The 26388-nt window shown below is 41.1% G+C and overlaps 1 protein-coding gene across 1 annotated transcript in view; it reads left to right on the top strand.

The window, feature by feature from the left end:
* The window catches only part of LOC127432921 (roundabout homolog 2-like), a 94273-nt gene that overhangs the window by 26281 nt on the left and 41604 nt on the right, over positions 1-26388 (top strand). Inside the window, exon 3 of the mRNA XM_051684445.1 lies at positions 25589-25746. Coding sequence (XP_051540405.1) covers positions 25589-25746 — 158 coding nt within the window. The remainder of the gene's footprint in view (positions 1-25588; positions 25747-26388) is intronic.

The raw sequence follows: 26388 nt of genomic DNA on the forward strand, positions 1-26388 counted from the left end.
AATAAAATAAAAATATATTGTTCAATATTTATAATCAACAACTTGAAATCAATACTTTTATATTTTTCCCTCGTTTATAATTTGATTACATCATTTGCATTGCTCCATGGTATATAGTTCATTCGCTTATTAAAGATGTTAAGCACACAGTTTGTGCCTTTGTCTTTTTGTCTGATTTTTAAATACTTTTTTGCTGCAAACAAAGTTGGTAATGTTGATTCACCTTGGAGCTGGTTGATTTGGTTCATGGCTTAAAACTCTTTTATGAAGGATTTTCTGCAGTCCCTATGGAAAAATAGATGTGAAAAATACTTCCGTAAACCAAGTTGACTGAAAATAGGCAGGCACTGTTGCACTCCATTCAGACTGAATTTATTCAATGTAACACTAATTTTACATCTTGAACGCCTTTGGTTTATACATTTTCCTGGAGGATTTGAGGGCAGTAGAAAGTCTGAATTTCACCATTCTTCTTGTGAACGAAGTTCTTTTTTGTGGGTCACTCTGTAGGATACACCTCCAGGGTTTAAGCTAGAGACATCCTCACAGATAAGCCTATTTATGTAAAACTCCCCCAGTTCAGGACTAAAATAAAGTAATTGTGGCTTATGTTCAGCAGGGCATGCTGTCTCCTCTCTGGGCTGCCTGCCCTCAGTTATATTACCTTATTGGCTTGGATCTAGACTTAGTGTGGGTGCTAAAGGGCAGTTTGGAACAGACCACACTTTGAAACTCCTCAATATAAATTGATTATGAAACCAGCAGAAAAGAACACTGTAAAAGAGCATTGTAAAGCTTTTTAATTAAATTTGCACAAAATCTTTTAGCACAAATGGACTGGCACACCCTGATACTGCTATAAAAACTGCATGAATCAGTTTTCTGTGATCCGTCTTTCTATTTCAGCATGACTCAGAAGACCATTTTAGTCCCACAAAGCTGCTAAAACTTCAAGACTTTGATGAGATACATCTACAAAGAAGATTTGTGACTCATCCTCTGTTGTGAATATGAGCTTTTAAAGGAATACTTCACTCAAAAATGAAAGTTTTGGAATCATTTACTCACCTTCGTGTCATTCCAAACCCAGATGACTTTCTTTCTTTCATGGGACACAAAACAAAATGTAAGGCAGAATGTTAGCTTCATTCACCATTCACTTTCATTGTATGGAAAAAAAAAAATGCAATGAAAGTCAATGGTGACTGAAACTAACATTCTGCCTAACATCTCCTTTTGTGTTCCATGGGACACAGAAAGTCATACTGGTTTGGAACACCATTCATTTTTGGGTGAACTTTCCCTTTAATCTACCTAAATATTACTAGGTTTTGCATAAAGGGGTGACATGTTTCAAATATACAGTATTTTCGTCTGTCCTCACTAATTTTAGCAAATGCAGAATTAACCACCTAAGCTGACCCTGTCTGTCCAGACGTGCATTTGGCTGTCTGTGTGTCCATGCAGCAATAATGAGATCACTTAGCCAGCCAAACTCTAGGGGTCAGGGAGACTGCTGACAGGGTGGGGTCATTCAGACATGGGGTGACACAGCCCTTCTGTCCTTTGACTATTTAACTCACAGCATTATGAATTAATTAAAGCCAACCAGGAGTAATATGGATCAGGATTAGACCTGCAAACACATGGCCACCTTTGAGAAAGAGAGAGAATAAGGGCATGAGATATGCAGCAAATATAGTCATAATAAACTGTGTTATGAAACAGCGAGGAAATGCAGAAGTAAAGAGGGTGGATGGGAGAGAGTTTTGCTGAATTAGCAACAGGTGGTTATAGGAGGAGTTTATACAATCTGTCCACACTAACCGTAATGAGCAGGGGTGCATCTGTGCTTATGTATAGTCAGGGTTGTGACCAGAGCAGGCAGGACTTTGAGAACAATACAGCCCACCTCTGACATCTCCATCCACTTTCAATAGTTGCCGTCAACATGAACTTTAATTGTTTTGTCTAATTATTCATTCCTTGACTGAATTTATAACTTTTATTTGATCTATTTCTATTACTATTACTATTTCTAAGTGATCATACTAATGATTTTTGCCTGGCAGATGATAAAATGGCTGGAAAAACTCCATTGACTTAAAGGAAAAGTTCACCCAAAAATGAAAGTTTCAAAACAATACAAATTTCAATAAAATGGCAGTTGAGTGCGACTCACTGTAAAGCTTAAGAAAGGACCCAAAAGTGTCATAACAGTAGTCTGTGCTACTCGTGTGTCATACTCCAAGTCTTCTGAAGACACACGATAAGTTTTATTGAGAAAAAAGCCAAAATGTACTTTTTTTTTTAACTCTGAATCTCTTGACTTTCTCAATAGCATGTACATGAGTGAAAACCAGTCAAAAACAGTGCAAGTTTAACAGTGTGAACAGATGAACGAGCTTCGCTAATGCACTCATGAATGCTCAACATCATTGCTTTGGAATAACATTCATTTGTATTTTTGGGTGAACTAAACATTTAAATTGAAACAGCGATCCAAGTCATACCCAGACCAGAATATCATAAAGTTGTGGGAAGGGGGAGGGGGGTTGTGTTCGTCTTTTGATTTGGGCTAGTATGCAACCACCCAATACAACCACATAGCAACTTCCTTGCAACTTTTGCATGGGCAAGCACCAAAACCTAGTTTTACCGTTTGTCCTTGAATTAATTTGTAATCATTGTTGTTGACATTGAGAGAGTCTGACTGCCATGGGGAAGATTTAATTATGTCCGCCTTTTTCATTAACAGAGATAATAAATTGTAATTATCAGTTGTACTGGCTTGCTAAATTAGGAGGTGAATTTATCAACTTTCTGTAGTAAGACATATTTTTGAAAGTAGCAATTATCAGAAGTGAACTTCAGCCCTGTTTTTAAAATACTCACACATGTGAATTAGAGAATGCCTTATGTCTGTAGAGTACAAAGACAACATTTAGCCTCAAACTAAAGTCACTAAGCCTGTTTAAGTGTCATGATTGATGGTTAATCGGTTGTTGTTAAATAGTTTTCTTTCCACTGCATATGTGGCTCTGCAATTCATATACACTTCAGATCTTTTTTGTGCAGGCAACAGCTCTGCAATCGGATGATTGATTGCTTCTCTCTCATTGGCATTGCCAGCTGGCATCGAAGGCACTGGAGGGGGCAATGGGCCAGGATATTGGTTTGTGTTTAGAAGGTAGAAGAGCAAAGACACAAACACACTCACGTATGTTTGTTTTTCTATCATGGTGGGGACTTTCCACTTATTTCTGTTGTTTTATATGCAGAGATAATGATATTTTCTATCTCCCAACTCTGCCCCTAAACCTAACCCTCACACAAACTTTTCTGCAATTTTAGATATGTTTATCAAGTTGTTTTCCTAGGTGATTTCCCAAAATATAGGCCAAATTTGACCCATGCACACACCACCAGCAAAAGCAATACTGCTTAACATTTCCTTGGCTACTAATTTACATCCTCATTTAGTCTTCTTTCCTTAGTGTTTTCTTATTTGGACAAAAGCCAACTGCTATTCAATCCCAGTTTCTCATACCGCCACTAATCTGGCCCAATTTGTTGGATTCCCAGATTTAGTTTCTTATACTTTTTTAAAATTCAAGGTTAATTGTAAGGGCTGTGGCAGTGTGGTAGTAGATGTGGGCTTCCTCTTAGCTGCGCTGTCTAATAAAGTTCTAAAAACCCATGAAAAAAATTCAAGGTCAATTGAAAATCCTGCAAACATTCTGGAACAAAAGCTGACAGTTCAATTCCATCAAACAATGTCAACCAATCAATTTTCTCATCCAATCTAATCAAAATCCATCTCGGATACGGCACTCGTCTCAGTTTCAGCCTCTGTGTGTTTGTGACGTCAGTTTCAAAAGCGTACAATGCTCTTTCCAGACAGAGTTATGCTTGCAGATGGGCTCACCTTGAGTATCAGAGGATTTGGGATGAACAAAAATCCCTCCCCAAACCCCTGCGAGGAAAGGCTTCAACGTCAAACCTTATCCCGAGACCTGTCCCGCTGATGTGCTCTGACTTATGCAGAGTGTTTTCAGATTCTGACTGCTCCGTTGAGTTTAAGCCCTGTCTCCTCCTATGAAATCAGTACCACGTGTGCTATTGTAGAAGAGCGCAGTTGCCTCCTCTTAAGGCTCAGGCTCTGTTCGATTTCTGCGGCCTATTGAGAATCCATTAAATAAGTTACAACTATGCTGGTGGCACATTGATTATTTTAGACATTGTTCATGATTGCCGTGCTCCATTTACCAGCTCTTACGTGAAAGCTTTTTGCCTTTGCAGCAGCAGTTTTATGCAGCTGAACGCCTTCAAATGCACCGACAAGTCCCAAAAAAAAAATTCCGCTGTTTAGTACATTAATTAGTCTTCTGTTTTATTCACATCTCTGTTCCAAGCAGTACCTGTCCTAAAATCAATAATTTTATTGTGCAGCAGTTTTCCTACCTAGAGCATATCTGCAGGCAAGCCACTAAAATATATTGGTTGTGCTCACAGAATAAAATGATTTTTTCCAAAGCTCTCAGCAATGCCTGCAATCATTTGCCTGTTTTTTACATCATGTTTTATTATTCTTCACCAGAATTAGAAGTCTGTGGCCTTTTGCAAGATCAAAAAGACACAAATACAAACCCATTAAAGGTAAGGGTGAATAAGGGTAATTTCGGACATTATCGAAAGTACAAACAAATTCTAGATTACCCCATATTATTTTCTTTCTTTCATGGAACTAAAAGGAGATGTTTGGCAGTAGGGTGATTCTCATGAAACCTGTCTAGAAAATGTGCTGGTTCGATTTTCAAGACAGTTCTGCACATTTTCTTGACAAGTTTCGTGAGAATCACTTAGTATGTTCATCTCAGTAAACATTCATTTTCATTGCATCTTCTTTAATACAAGTAAAGTGAATGGTGACTGAGTCTGTTGTTTAGCTAAACAACTCCTTTTGTGTTCCACAGAAGAAAGAAAGTCATTCGTGTTTGGAACAACATGATGACAAATTTTTTGAAGAAGCTTTGGAGTTTTAGAAGAGGGTAATGTGTGACATTGTTCGAAAGTGCAAAGAAAATACAGATTACCCTAATTCAACAGATAGCTGGTTCTAGACAGTTAGTTATTTCAGTTTCCCCAGTAGGTATGGAGGTATGGAGATCAGTATGGAGGGACGTTTCATTAGGGTAAACAGACACAACTGTGAACAAAGATGTAGAGTTAAATTCTGTCCTCTCATTAAGTGAGAGAAGTGCAGGCCATCACTAGATTAAAGTAATCCTTTTTCTTTCCAAAGACCATGTCTCCATTAGGCTCCACCGTGGTCGGCCACACGCGCCGTATTAGACCACATCACTAATGGACTAATTGTTGTCGGTATCTGCATACAAAAAGACCAGCTCTGGGAGGGCCTTGGGGCTCTCCTACTAGATGTGCCATCAATACAGAGGCCTCCCCTCCCTCATCCCCTTATCTCCTCTACTTTTGTTCTCCACTCAGGCATTTTGTGGGCCAGCGTTCTGTCCAGCAGCGCAGGGCTGGTAACGATTTATACATGCAACGCACCCAAGCATTGAGTAATGATGAGTGTACAGTGGGGTGAATGTGTTAGACAGTCTGCCACCCACAGAGCAACCCCTTTTCCCTCCAAAACACTTGATTTAAGTTGTTTAGGAGCTATTGTTTTCACTGAAATGCTTTATAATAGAATGAAATGGGGGCATATAAGGTAAGGTTATGCAAATTGTTAGAAGTTGACCTCTTATTAGGCATCAAAGATGAGAAAATATGATGCTTGTCTAATTTAGTTTGGTTCATTGTTTGGTTTAGATAATTTATTCAGAGAAGATAGATTATTCGACCTGCCAGTTAAGCAGAAGTAATTCATGTATTGTCATAGAGCTTTAATTCTTAAGGATGAGTTCAGACAGCCTAACAAAACATAATTTTGTCTGACGGACATGCCAGTGAAAAATGTGAACGCCTTGAAATTTAGATTCCATCACAACAGTATAATGATTTACATAAGTGAAATTTCCACATTGTGGAAGCGACTGGCAAAATTAATTCTTAAACTGAAGCAAGCGGTAGCAGAAAGGTACTAAACATGGGTTTGTTGAAGTGTTGAGAAAGTTGGCTTTATCCTGAAGTGTCTAGCATCAGAGGACTGGTTCTAAACTTAACTGGAGGACAGAGCAGAAATATCAGCTTGTATATCAGCTTCCTGTAGTGGTTCTGTAGGATTTATACGCAAAAACTGGCCTATGCAGAGACTGTATATTCCTTGCATATGTAAGTTGTAAACAAGATATTGAATAGAAACAATAGATTTCTATGGATCTGTTCACACCAGGCATGAACATTTGTCAGCTGACAGAGCATATATTAAAACAAATTAAAAAATAAATAAAAAAATTGATGGAGAGCAGTCAATTTTTTTCTGAGCAACCAGTTAGATATGAGCTGTTGGTCATGTTTATGAAGTCGTTGGTGCAATAAATAGTTACAGTTCATGAAGCTTTTTATTTAGCACAACATTTATATGTTTAGATTTTGGTGTGAATTGACCATTTGTCAGCAATTCATTTCGTTTTTCATTTCACATTTGGTGCAAATAGGTCTTAACAGTCTAAAGGAGTGTTTTAGGAAGAAAGAAGTATTGTAAATACATATCAACCATTCAAATATTCTCACCAAAAATGTACTGAAACTTAATATGATATGCAAGCGCTCATTAGTTTTTAAAATTACTGTTTCACTCCCTGTTTGCCATCTCTTCATTAGTCCTCTACTCTGTAGAAAACACCAGCTCTCTATCATTTAAATTAGGCTGGCGTACCCTGATGTATTATGGGCCACCCCAGGCAGCCACTGGTGGGTCAGTGATTAACAGTGAATGGGGCGGAGGTTAGAGTCGATGCATTGGCTCTGTGCCTCTGGATCCCACTATTGGTCGAACTCCCCTCCTCTTCTCTTCTGGATAATGACACCCACCTCTAGTGCTGCACATGCGGCCTGGCCCATAAAGAACACTCATTTATAATTTCAATTTGTCACCCTGACACGGCGAGGGCTAAAAGGTTTTGGGGAAGACCAGATGGGCCTGTTTATGAGCAGTTAAGAACCTTGAAATGATGCACATCTCGTACATCTTTCTGTCTCTCATTCTTTGCATCCCATATATTGGATGCATATCATTTCATCAGGCTGGATAGGGGTGATGGGGACTGCATTGGGGTCGTTACTTCTCGATGCGTGGCCTGCTACAGCAACCAGGGGTTTAGGAGCGCTGTGAAGCTGATTCTGTTTTAGGACATGCAAGTTGTAAAAAAAAGTTTATTTGATCAAATTTACCAATTTTTATTTTATGTTATTGTGCTTTGTTTTGTTTGTTTTTTGTTTTGGGTTTTGTTTCATTTTACTTTGTTCTGGTTTGTGTTTTTCTTTTTTCTTTTTTTTAAATTTGAGAATATATATATATATATATATATATATATATATATATATATATATATATATTCCTTTATTTATAAAAAAAAAAATAGTCAGCAGGTGCCATTTTATTCTATGTAGAAAATGTTCATGCACTTTATGTTTAAAACTACTCAGTTTATTCCAGATTATTTATTCTCTATGGAAGAAAACTCTCAGAAGCTATCAGTCTATTAATCTGTTAGGGTTGGTCTGTGAAGCTGCGTAAAATTGGTTATTTAGCTTTCAGCCTTTTCACTTGGTTTGTTTGTCCGGTTTAATAGACATTTGGTTTTCTAGCTTTGACAGCACCTGAATACTAATGTCATACTGGTGGGTCTGAGCATTTCTCGCACATGGAAGAAATTATTTTTCATGCATAGTCACCACATCACTGCATCCAGATGCTTTTCATCAATCAGCTGTGAAAGGAGAGAAAGAGAGCGAGAGAGAGATCCCAGCTGTTGTGTTCTAACAGGACTCAGGTGATGGGTAAGCAGCAGCGACAGCGGCTAAATGAACGTCGTGACGAAGACAAACACGAACACGCTAATGCCACCACAAACAAAAGCCGAGAAAGAGTGAAAAAAGTGAGTTGAAGAGTAGAAGCTGTAGCCTTGATTTCCCACTGTCCCCAAGGCAATATCAGTCTGGGCCTCTGCCCTGAGCTCGCACTGGGCTCATTACGTCTAGAGAGGCCTCTTTGATCCTATCGGGGTTTGGGATGATGAAACGTCAGGCAGTAGATTGGTGTGTGTGTGCAAACTATAGTGTGCCCGCATATGTGTATTTGTATGTGGCAGTGGGGATGTTAGCTGGTGGGGGTAGGGGAGAGGGACAGATGTCCAAGCTGCACGTGCCTTAAGCGTCAGATAAACCCCCCAACTCCCCTGTTATCTCTCCACCCCTCTTCGCTCCTGTCTCACCTCCCCCCAACTCCTGCTAGGAGCTGGTCCAGCCGTTTGGGCCCATCGACTGCAACAGATGTGTTCAGCACCAGGCCATACTGATGCTAATGTGATTACGGATGTGCAAACTACATATCTGTATAACTGAATAGTCTATGAGTTGTCTTAACAAGTTGGTCATAAGGAAGCCCCTGAAAAATTAGCCAGATTAGTGTCCACCACACTCCAATCATCAGATGCATTTTGTATGTGTCATTCACATAATACAGTTAGACAGAGGACACAAAGGAACTGGATGGAGGTTTTGTTTTGCTTGTTGTGTTTTAGTTTAGTTTAGTTTTTTAGTTAAGTTTAGTTTAGTTTTTTGTTTTGTACTGAAAAAGAATCTAGACAAACTAATTCACCCCACTAATCAAATAGTTGTTTTGTGGACAACTAGTCAACTGGTCAGTCATACTCACCCATTCATAAACGTGACTGCAGAAGCCAGTTATGGTGTTATAAAGACATGAAATTCAACCTCTTCCAAGCTGCTGTGGAATCTTATAGCCAGAAGATATGAAACCTGATCAGATCCTTCTTTTCCTCAGGAGTGTCATTGATGGCTCAGAAGATTAGACTTTAAATTCCACAAAATTTCACGAGTTCTTCTAGGTCTTTTCTTTTGCTTCAGTTTTATAAATTCCTTGCAGTTGTGGGCCAACCAGGTATATTGTTTCTGACCATAACTGACTACAGGACGGTGGTGTTGCCACATCTATCAAGTGATTTGGTAGAAGACACTGAGATGTCCCTTTCATGTGGGCCAGGGACAGGTGTATTGAAAAGAAGCACTCTTTCAAAGCTGCTGTAATTGTGTTGACTCCACAAGGGAACTTTTAGTGGTGGCAACAGATCACTAACAGAGAACAGAAGGAAATCACTCACACACTCTGACAGCTCAAAAGAGACCTCTTCAATAACTTGCTGTAACATTTTTAGCCTATACCTGGCTGCCCATTAGAGCATCCTTCTCACAGAACATCTGCTTTGCAAATGGTCTGCACTTATATAGTGTTTTATTTTAACCTTAGCAGTTCCAAAGCACTTTACACTGTGATTCATTCACCCATTCACACACACTCACACACCATTGATGGCAGAGCTGCCATGCAAGGTGCTAGCCTGCCATTGGGAGCAACTTGGGGTTCAGTGTTTTGCCCAAGGATACTTCAGCATGGCCAGGAATCAAACTGCCAACCCTGTGATTAGTGGCCAACCCGCTCTACCACCTGAGCCACAGCTGCCCCAAATATTTTGTGTATGACTAAAATGTGTTTACAGAACATTTTGTAAAAAAATTGTAAATGTCTGTATGCTGATGGTAAATTTGAATTGTATAATTTCCGCGCCACTAGTAGATTGAAATCTTTTCGCCACTCGCAAAAGATGAAAAAAATGTAAGTGAAGTTTGCTGCATTTTGTCCTGCACCTGGCCCCAACTATGATTTCTCTTTTTGTACCGTGTTTTTTGTTTTTTTGTTGACCGTTTCCCTATATCTGACACCCACACCATATGGGTTGTCAGAGTTTCCCTGAGGGCTTTTTTTTGTGCTGGTGGGTGTCTTTGAGTGGAGTGTTGTTCCCTATCCCTGCCTCAGGTCTGCCTTGGTCTGAAGTGATCAGGGTAGGGTGGTCTGTTGTGAATAAGTAGATGTCTGGGTGGTTGGAGGACAAATGTGGTCATTTAAAGCAGATGAGGTGGTTGAGAGGCCAGCGGACAGGCCTAAAGCTTTCCGTATGTTCACACACACAGATAATGATTAGCATTATACATTATCAGTCAGAAAAATCAATAGCCTTCTGGTCAGCTACCACCTGTTCACCTGATTATGTTTGCTTAAGCCACATTACTCAAATCTGAATCAAACCAAGTGATATTAATGAAATAAAGTGAAATCATAAACATGTAATTGCATCAAATGTGCATATCATCAAGTGGATGTCTGTGCATCCTTAAAGGGATAGTTCACCTAAAAAAAAAAAAAAAATCTTTCATCATTTACTCACCCTCATGTTGTTCCAAACTCATATGGCTTTCTTTCATCAGTAGAACACAAAAGGAGGTGTTTGGCAGAATGACTGCCTCAGTCACCATTTTCTTTTATTGTATTCATCTACTTTTGTGTTCCACGGAAGAAAGAAACTCATACAGGTTTGGAACAACATGAGGGTAAGTAAATGATGACAGAATTGTAATTTTTGGGTGAACAAACACTTTAAATAAAATTCACGATGGAAGGAGTGGTGCAGATTTTTAATATCTTGTTGAGGCACAAGGATTAGAGCTTGTTAAACTGATATTGACGGTTCACAATTTCCTGACCCGAATTTAATAAGATTCATGCACTGAAATTACAGCCAATGTCTGCTCTGATGAAGCTATCTTCACACATGTGTGTGTTTGACTATGTGTGACAGATCGTTTCATGTGGAGAGGACAGATTGACAGATGATCAACTCAAATGCTGAAAGCGGCCCTGGGAATGTAAACCTTTCATCAGAGAGAGCGTGCCATTTGTCATGCCTGCTCATACATTTGAATATTAGATTTTATTCATGAGGGTTTGTAAAACATCCAAGCTTTCAGGCAACAAAATAATGTGCTCTTGAGTGCTTGATCACGCTAGAAAATAAACCTTTTAATTACAGTGGCGATTTTAGGGGGTGGCCTGTGGTGGCCTGGGCCACCCCTGAAATCTCATTGGCCACCCTGTGGCCACACCATAACTGATTGGTAGTTCATCATGTTCATCAACACAAGAACGAAGAACCAATAGAAACACCTGTCAATCAAAGATGACATCTCAGGTCATTTGTTGATTTAGAGCCACACTGACCCAGGGTCAGTTTTATATTTCTGACCATTATAGTAGTGGTGGGACTGAAGCTGTGTGAGCTGATCTTTGATCAGTGGGGGGAGGGGCAGGCCGCGGGTGGCCAGGCTGGTGCCGCAGGTCGCAGGCAGCGGGCACCAGGTCTGGAGTATAATGGTCGGTCAGAAGCACGAAGCTGACCCGAGCTAGCGTCTACCTCCAACTTCCAATGAGTCGACGACGTCGATTTGTGGTCAAAAAGAAAGCTGTTATTTGAGAGGTATGTTCATCTAATCTATTGTTTAATTTATTCCGAATTTCCATGTGAATGTGAAAACATTTTTTCATTGTTACAGTAGCTAGGTTAAAGAGTAAGCTAGACCCTACACCACATTCAGCATGTTATCTTTATATTGATATGAAATATGAAATGCCATGTTTTCTGATTTAATGAGGTGTGTAAAGCGTTTTACAGATGTATATGTTCAATAGCTAAATTTATATATATGGCTAACCTGTGTGTGAAATGGAAGGGTTTGTGCTGTGACTGTACTTTAAATCTTTACATGAGTTATTTATGTAATCTACATAAAATGAAACTTATAGACAACGACACATGCACACACTGCTCATCAAACACTACAGATGATTATCTACATGCCACCTGGCATTGACCACCTATTCAAACATTCTGGACAAACGTCACACATACTTTACCCACAACCATAGGACGCAGCATTCCAGCCTCTCCTTCTGTTTGTCTGCTAGGAGATCTTTCATCAGTTGAACCGCCACTGAAATATAAACAACCCATACTGGTAGCCTTAACGATAGCTAAAAGAATGATCCTCCATAACTGGAAAGACAGAATTAACCTCTCAATATTCCAGTGGCACCATCTATTAACCGAATACATTTCAATAGAAAGACAAATAGCACTAAAAAATAATCACATAGACTCTTTTAATAGATGCTGGACCCCATTTATTAAGACCACTTACCCACCTGTGTAATAAACAAAACAGAATACCCCCATCTAGATAACAACCTCCCCCTAACGCCGGTGGCATCAGTCCCCCCATTTTGACAATCAAAATGGAGTATAGACAGCTCTTGAACACTGCCAGGACCCCCCATATTACAATAATTGACACCTCTAAATATAATATATGAACCATTTATTTACTTTATATATATATATATATTTTTTTTTTTTTTTTTCTCCCCAATTTGGAATGCCCAATTCCCAATGTGCTTTTTTTCCCTTTTTTTTTTAAGTCCTCATGGTCGCATAGTGATTTGCCTCAGTACGGGTGGCGGAGGACAAACCCCAGTTGCCTCCGTGTCTGAGAACGTCAACTCATGCATCTTATCACAGGGCTTGTTCACCCCTGGTAGAATGGGCTCGTAGCCCTACCGGGGGCAGCATGTCCTGGGCGACATATGCCATAGTTATGGCGTCAAACCCTGAGGGTAACCTGTCGTGACAGCGTGTCCACTGTAGTGTTGAGGTTGCCAGGGATGTGAGTGGCTCGCAGCGACTTGAAGTGCTGCTGACTCCAGAGGAGGAGACGGCGGGTGAGTTGTATCATACAACGAGAGCGCAGACCGCCTTGGCGGTTGACATATGCTACCGTTGCTGTGTTGTCTGTCTGAACTAACACATGCTTGACCTGGATCAACGGCCAAAACCTCCACAGGGCGAGCAGAATTGCCAACATCTCAAGGCAGTTGATGTGCCAATGCAGTCGTGGGCCTGTCCACAAGCCAGCGGCTGTGTGCCCGTTGCAAACAGCGCCCCAGTCCATTTTGGAGGCATCCGTCGTGACCACGACGCGCCTGGAGACCAGTTCTAGGGGAACACCTGTCCGTAGAAACGAGAGGTCGGTCCAAGGGCTGAAAAGACGGTGACAGACCGGCGTGATGATGACACGATGTGTCCCGCGGCACCATGCCCATCTCGGGACTCGAGTCTGAAGCCAGTGCTGAAGCGGTCTCATATGCATCAACCCGAGTGGGGTGGCCATTGCTGAGGATGCCATATGCCCCAGGAGCCTCTGAAAAAGTTTCAGTGGAACCGCTGTTTTCTGTTCGAACGCCTTCAAACAGACCAACACTGACTGAGCATGCTCGTTCATGAGGTGCGCTGTCAAAGAGACCGAGTCCAACTCTGAATCAAGAAAAGAGATGCTCTGAACCGGGAGGAGCTTGCTCTTTTCCTGGTTGACCCGAAGCCCTAGTCGGCTGAGGTGTGAGAGCACCAAGTCCCTGTGTGCGCACAACATGTCCCGAGAATGAGCTAAGATTAGCCAGTCGTCGAGATAGTTGAGAATGCAAATGCCCACCACCCTTAGCGGGGCATGGGCTGCCTCTGCGACCTTCGTGAAGATGCGAGAAGACAGGGACAGGCCGAAAGGGAGGACCTTGTACTGATATGCCTGACCCTCGAATGCAAACCGCAGGAAGGGTCTTTGTCGAGGAAGAATCGAGACGTGGAAGTACGCGTCCTTCAGGATTTGTGCCACAGCTGGGCGCTCAGGGGCGGGAGACCACCGCTGGAGCGCCAAACCTGCCAAATAGAGTGGTGGACAGTGATCGTGATGACGGCCGTGCACACCAAATACGTGACCCAGGGAACAAGGAAACCGCTCTTGCTGAACTCTTAAGTACTGCAGCCACTTGGGCATGCAGTGCAATTAAATGCAAAAGGTAACAAAAAGATGGAGAGGTCTGCTTACCAGCTCCAGAGCAGCGGGTTTCGTCGTCCCTAGGTCATCCATCTCAAGGGTGCTTTGAAGCCTTTCACGGGTTCTGGGCGGCTGCGAGATGGGTGGCGTCTGCTTCCTGTGGTGGGCTCCACACCGGGGCCGGGCTGAAGGGGCGGGCTGCAGTGGAGCCGGTGCAGTCACCACAGGGGGATGCCCTTGGTGACGAGTAGACGGGGTGCAGGATCTTGAGCCGCGCCGGGGCAGGATATGCCAGACAGCCTCTGTCTACTGCTCCACCGTCGAGAACTGCTGGGCAAAGTCCTTGACGGTGTCGCCGAATAGGCCAGCCTGGGAGATGGGGGCAGCAAGGAATCGTGTCCTGTCGGCCTCACCCATCTCGACCAGGTTGAGCCCAAGATGACCACTAATGTGGACATTGTCCGCCCGAGAGACCGCATCGTGACCGCCGTCGCTCGGAGAGCGAGGTCGGTCGCCGAGCGCAGTTCCTGCATCAATCCCGGGGTGGAACTACCCTCATGCAGTTCCTTTAGCGCCTTGGCGGACTTTCAGGAGAGCCAAGGCGTGCAGGGCGGAGGCGGCTTGTCCAGCGGCACCGTAGGCCTTGGCCGTCAGAGACGACATAAACCTACAGGCCTTGGACGGGGGCTTTGGGCACCTGCGCCAGGTGGCGGCGCTCTGCGGGCATAGGTGCACTGCGAACGCCTTTATCCACCGGGGGATTGACGAATAGCCCTTGGCCGCCCCACCATCGAGGGTAGTGAGGGCGGGGAAGCTGAAAATATCGGGACCGGGCAGTAAAAAGTGCCTCCCACGACCTTGTCAGCTCTTCATGCACTTCCGGGAAGAAAGGAACGGGGGCGGGGCGTGGCTTTGAGCGGCGCCATGAGCCCAGGAACCAATCATCGAGCCGTGAGGGTTCAGGGAAGAGCAGAGGGTTCCACTATAGCCGACGTTCGCAGCTGCCCGGGAAAGCATGTCATCATCTCCGCGTCAGCCTGTGACTGGGCAATCGTCCCCAAAGGGAGGAGCCCAGCTGAGACTTCCGCGTCGGACTGGACGAGCCCACTCTCTGATGCTGCGCTCGAGAGCTCATCACTTTCCTGGGCTCCGAATAAGAGGTCGAACTCACCGTGAGATGAGCCGGCAGACTCATCCGGAAGCCCGATCGGGGCAGACGAGCGTGCTGGGGAATGGGAGGTCCGCGGGGGGATACCCGGCGGAGGCGGTCCCATTGGGGTCCGTCAGAAGGCGAGAGATAACGAGCGCAACCAGGAATAACACACAATCGGAAAGGCATCTTTAAAAAGACGTTCCGTGTGTGCCGCTCTTTTAGAGAAATATACTCTTTTTGAGAAATATACTCTTATTTCTGTTGAAGCGCCCAGGGGCATTCTCTGCATTGCACCAGTGCAGAGGGAGGAGAAGCCACTGAAATGCACCGTCAGATCCAGCAGAGGTGAATGAACAGTCGTGGGAATTCAGCTCAGTGAGCGTGACCGTTCGGCTCCGAAGAGAAAATCTGAATGAGTGGTTGCATGCCAGCATCTTTTATACCCGTGTGTCCGGGGGAGTGGCATGCAAATACCACTCGCCAATTTTCATTGGCCTTTTATCAAGGACCAGAGGTGTCTCGGGCTCCCAAGAGTGACCCCTAGTGTCACTACATCGACACAACGTCGAGTGAGTGACAGATAGGGAACATTAATACCCAGGTATTTAATGTTACCAGTGGTTATTGAGGGTGAGTTTAATATGAATTAAATAGTCTCTTCTGGTACACAGGACATCTTTGAATGATTCTTGACTCATATCTTTGCAATAGCACATTGCAGGAAGTGAGCATATTTTTCATATAGGGCGAAAAAAGTCATGTTAAAAAGGAAAGTATGCACTGAAGGGTACAATTACCCCCTCTTTGATCCTTATTCCCCTGCACACCATCTATTTTATCAGAACTTGAACCATCCTGGTGAAAGCTACGTTCATATGGTGTATCAACATCATACTGTAAGAGGAAAACATAATGTTAGAACAGTATTAAAACCATGCAACATCTGCAAAAACAACTTTCCAAGCTTTACTTAATTTGCTATGACAAAACTTACAGTATTATATCATTCTAACAAAACAAAAACATTTGTTTGACAATATTTACAACTCATATAATCTGCAGTAATGCCACAGTAAATACCTGGAAGATCTTCTGGAAGCATCTCCTCTCTTGCTTCAATGTATATTTTGACCAAAATGATTTTTCTTGGTGCAAACTCATGCACAATACTAGTGAAAAATTTATAGTAATGGAAAATTAATCATTCACATTAACTTGATATTAAAGTGGTCACACCAATCTTATAGAAATAGTTCACCCAAAAATGAAATCTTGAAATCTTCTTAGTTTTTATTGGTCATAATTTAAGTGGATGCATCCTCATCAATGACAGCAAACTCCTGTTGGAGCCAAATAAAAAGTGCAGAGGAAAATATTTGTTTAATCTCAAATGTACAAACCATTTTTCCCATCTGAACTTAAATTTTCCAACCACTCAAAGATACTCTGTTACTCTTCAGTTATAAAGAGTATTAATGCTATCAGTGATTAGAAGCTATATGTATTGTGAAAAGCACTATACAAATAAAAACGAAGACTTAAAATATATGTCCTGTAAAACATTATTGTGCACTTGGCTAGCAAATGTGTTACACTACAGCAATCCACTCACCCCTGACACAGACCTGTGACAGGCTCTTTGCAGTTTCTTCAGACTGTATGACTGTGCCCAAATGTCTCCTTACTTCTCTCCTCCTTGAGAATCAGAGGTACACGTTCCAAGAGATTGGTGCCAAGTATGCTAACAAAAACAGAGAAACATAAGCAGGCAATAAATGTCTTAATTCTTGGGTTTATTGTGACAATACTGTGGCTGGGGAAGCAAAAGTGTAATAAATCAGCAATATTTGTAATACTTCGGGCATTCGGAATTAACACTGGCATCTTTCCAACTGTAATCGTGCATATTAAGAATGATATTATTGCTTGTGGATGGAAAACAATCAAAGCCGATACACACTTGCTGTACACCAGGCCAAAGCTCCATCTCTCTGGCGTGGTGAGCGGCGTTGAGCGGATTTCTTCCGCACCAGTGGTACCATTACACGCTCAGTATGTGTTGCGAGAAAGCAGTTCAACACACTAAAGTGTTTAAATGAAAAAAACATGACAAAAAATGTCTTGAGGTGTAGTAGCTTTGGTATAAGCGGGATGATTGTCTGGAACGTTGAATTATTGAAAATGAATGCAAACCTGAGGTGTAATGGCCGCAACACGATTACCAATACGGTGTGTGCAATAGTTATCAATAGTTCGATGGTCCCTGGTCAATTATTCTGTACTAAACTGAAGAAGGAAAACAATATGTTGGATTTCACAAGCCTGTGTAATTAAATTATTTTGTACGCAACTTCTCCTTTGGTGTTCCACAACAGAAAAAATGTATATGGGTTTGGAGTGACATGAGGGGTATTTTTGCACAAACTATTCCTTAAACAAAGGATTTTTCTAGCTGGAAAACCTCGAAAACTACCTGTTGTCATGTTTAGAGGTATCGAGCTGTATAAATTCTTATAAAGCACATATTTTCCAAAAAACCTGCCTGTATTGCTAAAAACGACCTAAAACAGACCTCGGAAAGACCTGTTTCCACTGGTACATATCTCTGAATTGATTTTATGAAGCTTTTAGCTGGCTGCTTGATGACTCAAACAGACTGATTTCTGTATATATAGACAGCTGCATTAGGTCCAAGTGAAAGCCCCCAGCAGAGCCATATGGGTGTTTTTAAGGGATTTCTTACAATGTCAAATATCCAGCTTTAAAATTAATGAAGAACTGGGGATGAGGAATTGATTTTGGAGAGGGGAAAGGTTGCGAGTCGGGGGATTCATTAGCCATGCCCTACAGAATGCAGCTCTAGTGGCAGGAGAAGTAGGTAATTGAAGTGGACTGCAGCGCTCATGGGTAGGATTACATCGACTTTGTTTTCAGAGGGAGATAGAAAGATGGAGAGAAGGAGATGGAGAGGGGGTTTCCCCCGGGGCCAACCCAAAGGGGTCGAAGGTCGTAGTCTTAATCCCTCATCCCCAGGGTTTAAGGGTAATTGGCAGAGTCTAATCAGTATCAGTGGTGGCTCTCTTGTTGAAGGACCGGTCTAGAACTAGTCAGCAATTATACCCTTTCCCACCTGTTCGAGTCATTTGAACCTTGTCTTACTGGTCTGGAACATGAGTTAAACTCAGAAGTTTACTCAAACACCTAACCCTAAATTTAAGCAATAAAAATTGTGATTTTTCCTTAGTAAGCACAAATTCTAGAGCTTTTCCTTTATTATAAGTATATATTTGTAAATAACAATGAATTAACTTAGTTGCAATTGTGAATGGAAAAGTTCAGGAAGATTTCATTTTCCTAAGACTGAAGCAGAGCCGCAGGCCCCGCTCCCAGGGGAACTGGATCTGGTGTTGGCTTGACAGGGCAACATTAGATTTCCATTAGCCCAAGGGACTTTCTCTCTCAATTTACTATTTGTATGTGTGTGAGTGTGGAAATGAATTAGTTGAAAGCTTGCATACAGTGTTCAGGCTTGGTTTACGGGGTTAATTAAAGCTGCAGGTAGGGCCAGGGATTCAAGCTGGCCCAAATGGATTCGACTGGCACCAAGAACCCTGCTGGCTAAAGCGATAACCCATGAGAGACTGTGCGTTTTTGTCATTTTAATATGATTAAGCAGTGTTTTTAGGCACAGAGTGAAGCAGCATTATTAAAACCATAAATATTCAATACAAAGTTACAATTACGGATAATATTTCAAATAGCAGTAAAAATCAATTATTTTGCCAAATATTGTTGTTTATTAGCCTACCTGTAGGTTATTTACAATTGCAAGCAACATAGTCAATTCATTAATATACAGGTGCATCTCAATAAATTAGAATGTCATGGAAAAGTTCATTTATTTCAGTAATTCAACTCAAATTGTGAAACTCGTGTATTAAATAAATTCAATGCACACAGACTGAAGTAGTTTAAGTCTTTGGTTCTTTTAATTGTGATGATTTTGGCTCACATTTAACAAAAACCCACCAATTCACTATCTCAACAAATTAGAATATGGTGACATGCCAATCAGCTAATCAACTCAAAACACCTGGAAAGGTTTCCTGAGCCTTCAAAATGGTCTCTCAGTTTGGTTCACTAGGCTACACAATCATGGGGAAGACTGCTGATCAGACAGTTGTCCAGAAGACAATCATTGACACCCTTCACAAGGAGGGTAAGCCACAAACATTTATTGCCAAAGAAGCTGGCTGTTCACAGAGTGCTGTATCCAAGCATGTTAACAGAAAGTTGAGTGTAAGGAAAAAGTGTGGAAGAAAAAGATGCACAACCAACCGAGAGAACCGCAGCCTTATGAGGATTGTCAAGCAAAATCGATTCAAGAATTTGGGTGAACTATACAAGGAATGGACTGAGGCTGAGGTCAAGGCATCAAGAGCCACCACACACAGACGTGTCAAGGAATTTGGCTACAGTTGTCTTATTCCTCTTGTTAAGCCACTCCTGAACCACAGACAACGTCAGAGGCGTCTTACCTGGGCTAAGGAGAAGAAGAACTGGACTGTTGCCCAGTGGTCCAAAGTCCTCTTTTCAGATGAGAGCAAGTTTTGTATTTCATTTGGAAACCAAGGTCCTAGAGTCTGGAGGAAGGGTGGAGAAGCTCATAGCCCAAGTTGCTTGAAGTCCAGTGTTAAGTTTCCACAGTCTGTGATGATTTGGGGTGCAATGTCATCTGCTGGTGTTGGTCCATTGTGTTTTTTGAAAACCAAAGTCACTGCACCCGTTTACCAAGAAATTTTGGAGCACTTCATGCTTCCTTCTGCTGGCCAGCTTTTTAAAGAGGCTGATTTCATTTTCCAGCAGGATTTGGCACCTGCCCACACTGCCAAAAGCACCAAAAGTTGGTTAAATGACCATAGTGTTGGTGTGCTTGACTGGCCAGCAAACTCACCAGACCTGAACCCCATAAAGAATCTATGGGGTATTGTCAAGAGGAAAATGAGAAACAAGAGACCAAAAAATGCAGATGAGCTGAAGGCCACTGTCAAAGAAACCTGGGCTTCCATACCACCTCAGCAGTGCCACAAACTGATCACCGCCATGCCACGCCGAATTGAGGCAGTAATTAAAGCAAAAGGAGCCCCTACCAAGTATTGAGTACATATACAGTAAATGAACATACTTTCCAGAAGGCCAACAATTCACTGTGATGTGAGCCAAAATCATCACAATTAAAAGAACCAAAGACTTAAACTACTTCAGTCTGTGTGCATTGAATTTATTTAATACACGAGTTTCACAATTTGAGTTGAATTACTGAAATAAATGAACTTTTCCACGCCATTCTAATTTATTGAGATGCACCTGTAGAATTAACAATAACTAACCATTAATTATGGATTAAAATTGTTAATATAGAATCTAACTAGAATTACAACCAGGATACAGTGACATTTCCTAACAACTTTGGACATAGCTTATCCATTCAGATTTTAGTGTGAGAACTATTAAAATAATAAACAACCATTCTGCCAAATATCATAGTTCATTAGCCTGAAGGTTGTTTATGATTGTCGATCAATGTAGCAAATTAGAGCATTAATATAGAATTAATAAGATCTAACATTTATTAACTCTTAAAATTATATTAATATAGAACCAATCTAGAATTTTATAAATTAGTTCTAATATATAAATAAATAAAACCTAATAAATTATAACTAATATGGGTCACAGGAGTTAACTCATTGGCTATTTCACATCGACTTGTCTTATCCAATCAGACCAGAACTATCCATTTTATACAACAAAACAAAGACCACAAATTGTTAGCAAAACAACAACTAGCTTAAACATAAAATGTAACCGACAAGACTAGATTTCATTTGTTGCGAGACATCGGTAGACATTCCAATTATATTCATGTTTGTCAAGCAGGGATACCGCCATCATTCACCCTGACATCGTCATGAAGTGTAATGTATATTCAAACCTGACGCCTCACCATTGCATACATTTGAAAAGACAGAAATTAAAACAGCAGCAGCTGACAGACATCCATTAGAGGTGAAAAGAGGGGCGCCCTGAGAGCTAACACTAATATCTGCCTGTTCTCTTGTCCTGGTTTGGATTCATCAACAACACATAGCCTATTTTCACTCACTCGCACGCTCAGAGCTTCATCCATCAAACTGAACTCTCACACCCAGCCTTGATGTCATTGTACTGACATTAACTCAGTTATTTAGACGTAATGGTTGTACATTATCCATCCTAAAGGAAAAGCACACACGCTGATTCTCTTACGCCCACGTAAACACATTCTGTGCACGAATAAATTCTAACCCATAATTAATAGTCGGACACAAATTTCATTCCATCTGGTGTCAGGCTGTTTTTTGTCCATCTGCGTCTTTTCTGCCTATTTCAGCTACAATAAATCGTGGATTATATCGATCCATAGCACCTCTCAAGATTTGTGACTCTAATCTCGAGGACCCACCGCAGAAACTCTCTTTCCGCTCCCTGGTGGTTCCTCTGCTCATCAAGAGGTTTTAGGGACCTTGAGATAGCATCAAACTCTCACCGAGATGCTCGCTCGTGGTGCTGAAGGACAGGCAGTGCAAGCCGCAAACCTTGACTTCCCTGCACTCAATCTGCAATTTGCATATGTAACTAATGTCTTTGTGTTTAGGGTAATATTCATAAAACTCATACACATTTTATCATTAAATGCTAATGTGTTTTAGGTGGTGACCTGAAGGACAGAACAATTGGGTCTAAATAAGTACTTCTCATTTAATTTGTTGTTGTAAACCAGGTAACTATGCAATTTATGCTGTATAGCTTCTAGCACTTTGGATCAAAGGGTTATTTTCTGCTATTTTCGAACATGATTTATGTTGGCATCAATAGCTTAATGAAGTATTGTTACGAAGTGATTACAGAGAATTGTTTTGGGAAATACAAAGAGCTTACAAGTAAGTAGCTTGTTGCCGTTCATTTAACATAAATAATATAGCCCTAGTAAGCACACCATCATTGTCCAAAGTGGAGAGACCAATTAAGTTTGGAGAGTATCGTCAGTAATACAAATTGGACTATTTTAATATGCAGCATTTTTTTTACATCATGGTCTCTTTCTAATTAATTATCGTTAGGCCTTGATTTGAAAATTGCAGTTGTAAAACTTAAACTCAGCAACTTCAAATATCTGCCTTTATATCTAGGAACAGTTTCAGAAGTTTATGTTACTCTTCTGGTGTATCCATTTGGGTTGAAGTGGAAACGAAAAAAGTTTTCTCAACTTTTGGATTGTTCGCTTAACTCTCAAAGAACTTTGCGCAACTTTTCAGATTGCCTGATTTTGAGGTGATGTGTGAAGTTGTGAGGCTGTGAGAGAGACAGATGACTGCCTGGGGTATATTATAAGACCTTGTCAGTTATGTTGGCTTACAGAATTTAGAGAGGTTCAGGTCAATCAAGAGAAAAAGAGTGAGACAGTGAAAGGGTGAGAAATTGATGGAGGATGAGAATGAAATCGGATGGATAGAAACAAAGAAGGCAAGAGAAGCTCATGTTGATGATGCAGTCGTACTGCGGTTCAGATCCAAACAACACAATGTGAATAGAAACCCGCAAAGCAGGAATGGAACTAAGTGTGAAAATAGCTTTATGGGCCATTCACACTGAAAGCGTCATTGCACAAGCTAGACACAGGGCTACGAATCGAGCAGAATCTAGGTATCTCAAAATGCGTTTTTAACAGTCATGGGGTTCTATTTTCGTGAGTGGACAAAGCGCAGCACTACGCGCAATGTCCATGTACAACATTATGAGGGAATATATTATTCCTTTATGAGGGAATGCGGTCACTGGGACAGGAATGTTCAGGTCTCAAGTGAGCTTTTAATCACAAACTTAGGGATAACACAGTCACAACTGACACAGTAACTTCTTCAGCTTCACAAACTCTTCAGCGTCACAGGCTCCTAGTCACAGCCTCTTAATCATCACAAAGTCTTTATCACAACTCTGTAGCGTCATGAACTCAGTAGCTTCACTGTGAGACTCTCGTGCCAGACTCTCTCTCTCCCTTCTGGTGGTGGCGTGGCTGTTTATATGCCGCTCTCCCCAAGCTCACTGAAATTAGAAACAGGTGTTAGACATAATTTAGCTCAGGTGTAAGCGCCCTTACCGTTTTCTCTCTCTCCAGACGGGCGCTCGACCACGCCCCCGCTACCACAGTCTTATCCAATTTTCATGAGAGTGCTAATTCTTATCGCAATTTTCGTACCAGTGCAGTGGGAGTGTTTGCGCTATTGTGGGTGCATGCACGCAAACTGTGGGTGTATTGTACTGTACGTTAATGAAGTGACGCAATGCGCAATTTGCTATTTTCCTGAGAAATAGGTCGTTGCGCTAAGACGTTTGAAAACCACGTCTTAACTCAGCACAAAGATTAAACTCAGTTCCTGCATTTGCAGTTTGGAGATTCCACCAGCTGGTGGGAATAAAGTTAATGTCCAAACTCTGAAAATATAGTGGAACATCAAATTATGTACATGACGAACAGAGTTGTAGCCGTCTTATATGAAACAAAAATGTATGAGTTTTGTGTTATCTATAGGTCATAGTTTATTTTTCAGGCCTTAAGGTATTTTTCCACCTGTTGTCGTAGAGTGATGTTTAAGTCACTGCAAAATGGGCCAGTGGAGGTAGTTGGAGAGAGTAAAATGTTTGGAATTGGTAGGCTATAATTTTTTGACCACTTCGTTATTTTGATTAGATTTTCATTTCGTTTGAAGTGTAATTTCAGTTTAGAAGTATATTTGGTTTAAATTTTTCGTGTTTCAATAAATATATTACATTTTTCTAAATCAAAATCGACTGGTAGAAGTGAAGTGCGTGCCGATAATCACTGTTAATACTAGCCATGATTTGTGTGTCAGTAGATGAAAATGTTTAATAATATTTAGATTCTCTATAATTTAATGGAGCCTACATCAAATTCTGATGAGAATCACATTTTCATATGTATAAAAGGAGCATCACTGTCATAGAAATATGCCCTAATATGCCACATAGGATTAAATTATGCACAAAAGAACGTAATTTTCAATTCTTCTAATTCATTGTATACAGTCCATTTACACTACCAACTTCTTATGAATGTGCTGTCTTGGATTATGGGAATGAACTATATAATAGGATGCAGACGGTGGAATCATAACTGGAGAAAACCTCAGAATTAAATTGCACGTTGCGCATACGATTTCGCCAAACCTATTGCGCCTCGACTTAGTGCATGCTTGCACGAAAATAACAAAATTTTATGGCAATGCCCTCTGACTTTGCACTTATGACTTATGGTAGCACTCTTAAAATAGGGCCCATGGTGTCTAAAAAATGCAACACTCTTGCGCAAGACTCAAAAAACAAGAAAACACAGGAAAACGATTGAAAAACAGCACGGTAGGATGCAAAAACTTATTTGGTGTGCACAGCCCCTTAAAGTGTAGAAAAAAATATATTCTCAAATTGGGGCTTGAAAAGACAGATAAGGATAAAGAAAAGGCTGAAATTCCTGATTTATCAAGGGAACAAAAAACAATGGGATTTAGCAAACAGATTTTCTGCAGGCAATATTTAATGTCTACAGACATTGTCAATGTTAAAGTTCAGTCTATTCCCTCTGGCCATGCAGGGAACTTTTAAATTCTCTCTCTTGCCTAGTCAGACTAAATAGGGTCCTATTTCAGTGGATATATTTTGTGTCTTAGCTTTGTGTATATTGTGTTTTGAGTGAGAAAGCTAGATTGGTTCAGTTTTGGAGCCGATCCAGCGCAATATCAAAAACCTTCCACTTCATTAGGTCCATAAAAAAAAAAAAACTTTTCGCTCTGGGGCACAAACACCAATTGGAAACGTGCTGCTGAAGAATGATTTTGTGGAGTTGATAGTGCGCTGGTCAGATTAAAGTATTGGCGGGTGCCGGCACAGAGGTATCTGATAAATGGCAATAAAATGGAAATCTGGATTTAGAGGTGAACTGATAACATCAGCCCAAGAGGTGCAGGAAGGTTGATTGAAGGATATTTGTGCAGGTGGTTAGTGCTTGTGTTGCTGCAAGTTTTGGGCCTTCTGCATGTTCCCTGTGTGTTTTTGCACAGTAGTGCTGAGTGGCACATTACACATGACCTGCAAAGCTCAAGTATATGTTGGTAATAATTTTATGTTCGTGACATTTTGTGTCTATATCAGTAACAGCGCCCTGATTTTTATTTTTTTTTTTCAAACTGCGATTTTGCCAGTGTCTAACTGATTTAATTATTCATAGTCGTGTGTTAGAGGAAGTGTTGCATTATTTATGAGGCTGACATGGACAGTGAGCAAATGAAGACTTGGGGGAGAGGTAGAACAAGAGAACATTGCAAACAAATTATCCCCTAACCCGGTGCCTGATCTTTTTTATCTTTTGAAACACTCTCTCTGTTTCTGCAGTTCTTCGGGATGATTTTCGACAGACACCCAGTGATGTGGTGGTTGCAGCAGGGGAGCCGGCAGTGATGGAGTGCATTCCTCCAAGAGGCCACCCAGAACCCACCATCTCCTGGAAGAGGAACAACGTTAAAGTGAATGACAAGGATGAGAGGATAACGGTGAGTCTAAGCCCTTCTCTCTCACTTCCTCTTCCTATACACACAACATTCACCCAGCAGTTTTTCTTCCCCTTCCTTTCCTCCACCTTTCCCCCTATTATTTTCCCATTTCCTTTTCTGTTCCTCTTTCTTTTTCTCTTTCATTTTCTCTTCCTCTTTCTCTTCCTCTTTCTTTTTCTCTTCCTCTTTCTCTTCCTATTCCTCTTTCTCTTTACTACTTTTTCACTTCCTCTTTCTTTATCTTCCTTTTCCTCTTTCTTTTTCTCTTCCTCTTTCTCTTCCTATTCCTCTTTCTCTTTACTAATTTTTCGCTTCCTCTTTCTTTATCTTTCTCTACCTTTTCCTCTTTCCTTTTCTCTTCCTCTTTCTCTTCCTCTTTTTATTGCTCTTTTCTTTTTTCTTCCTCTTTTTCTCCTTTCTTTTTCTTTTACTCTTCCTTTCTTTTCCTTTTTCTCTTTCACTTTCTCTTCCTTTTTCTATTCCTCTTCCTCTTTCTTTTTCTGTGCCTCTTTTTCTTCCTTCCTCTTTCTCTTTCCCTTTTCTTTCTTTATCTTCCTCTTCCTTTTTCTATTGCTGTTTCTTTTCCTTTTTTCTTTCTCTTCCTTTTCCTCCTTTTCACTACCTCTTTCTCTTTTTGTGTCT

The sequence above is a fragment of the Myxocyprinus asiaticus genome, chromosome 42, assembly GCF_019703515.2.
Source record: "Myxocyprinus asiaticus isolate MX2 ecotype Aquarium Trade chromosome 42, UBuf_Myxa_2, whole genome shotgun sequence".
In the NCBI taxonomy this organism is placed as follows: domain Eukaryota; kingdom Metazoa; phylum Chordata; class Actinopteri; order Cypriniformes; family Catostomidae; genus Myxocyprinus; species Myxocyprinus asiaticus.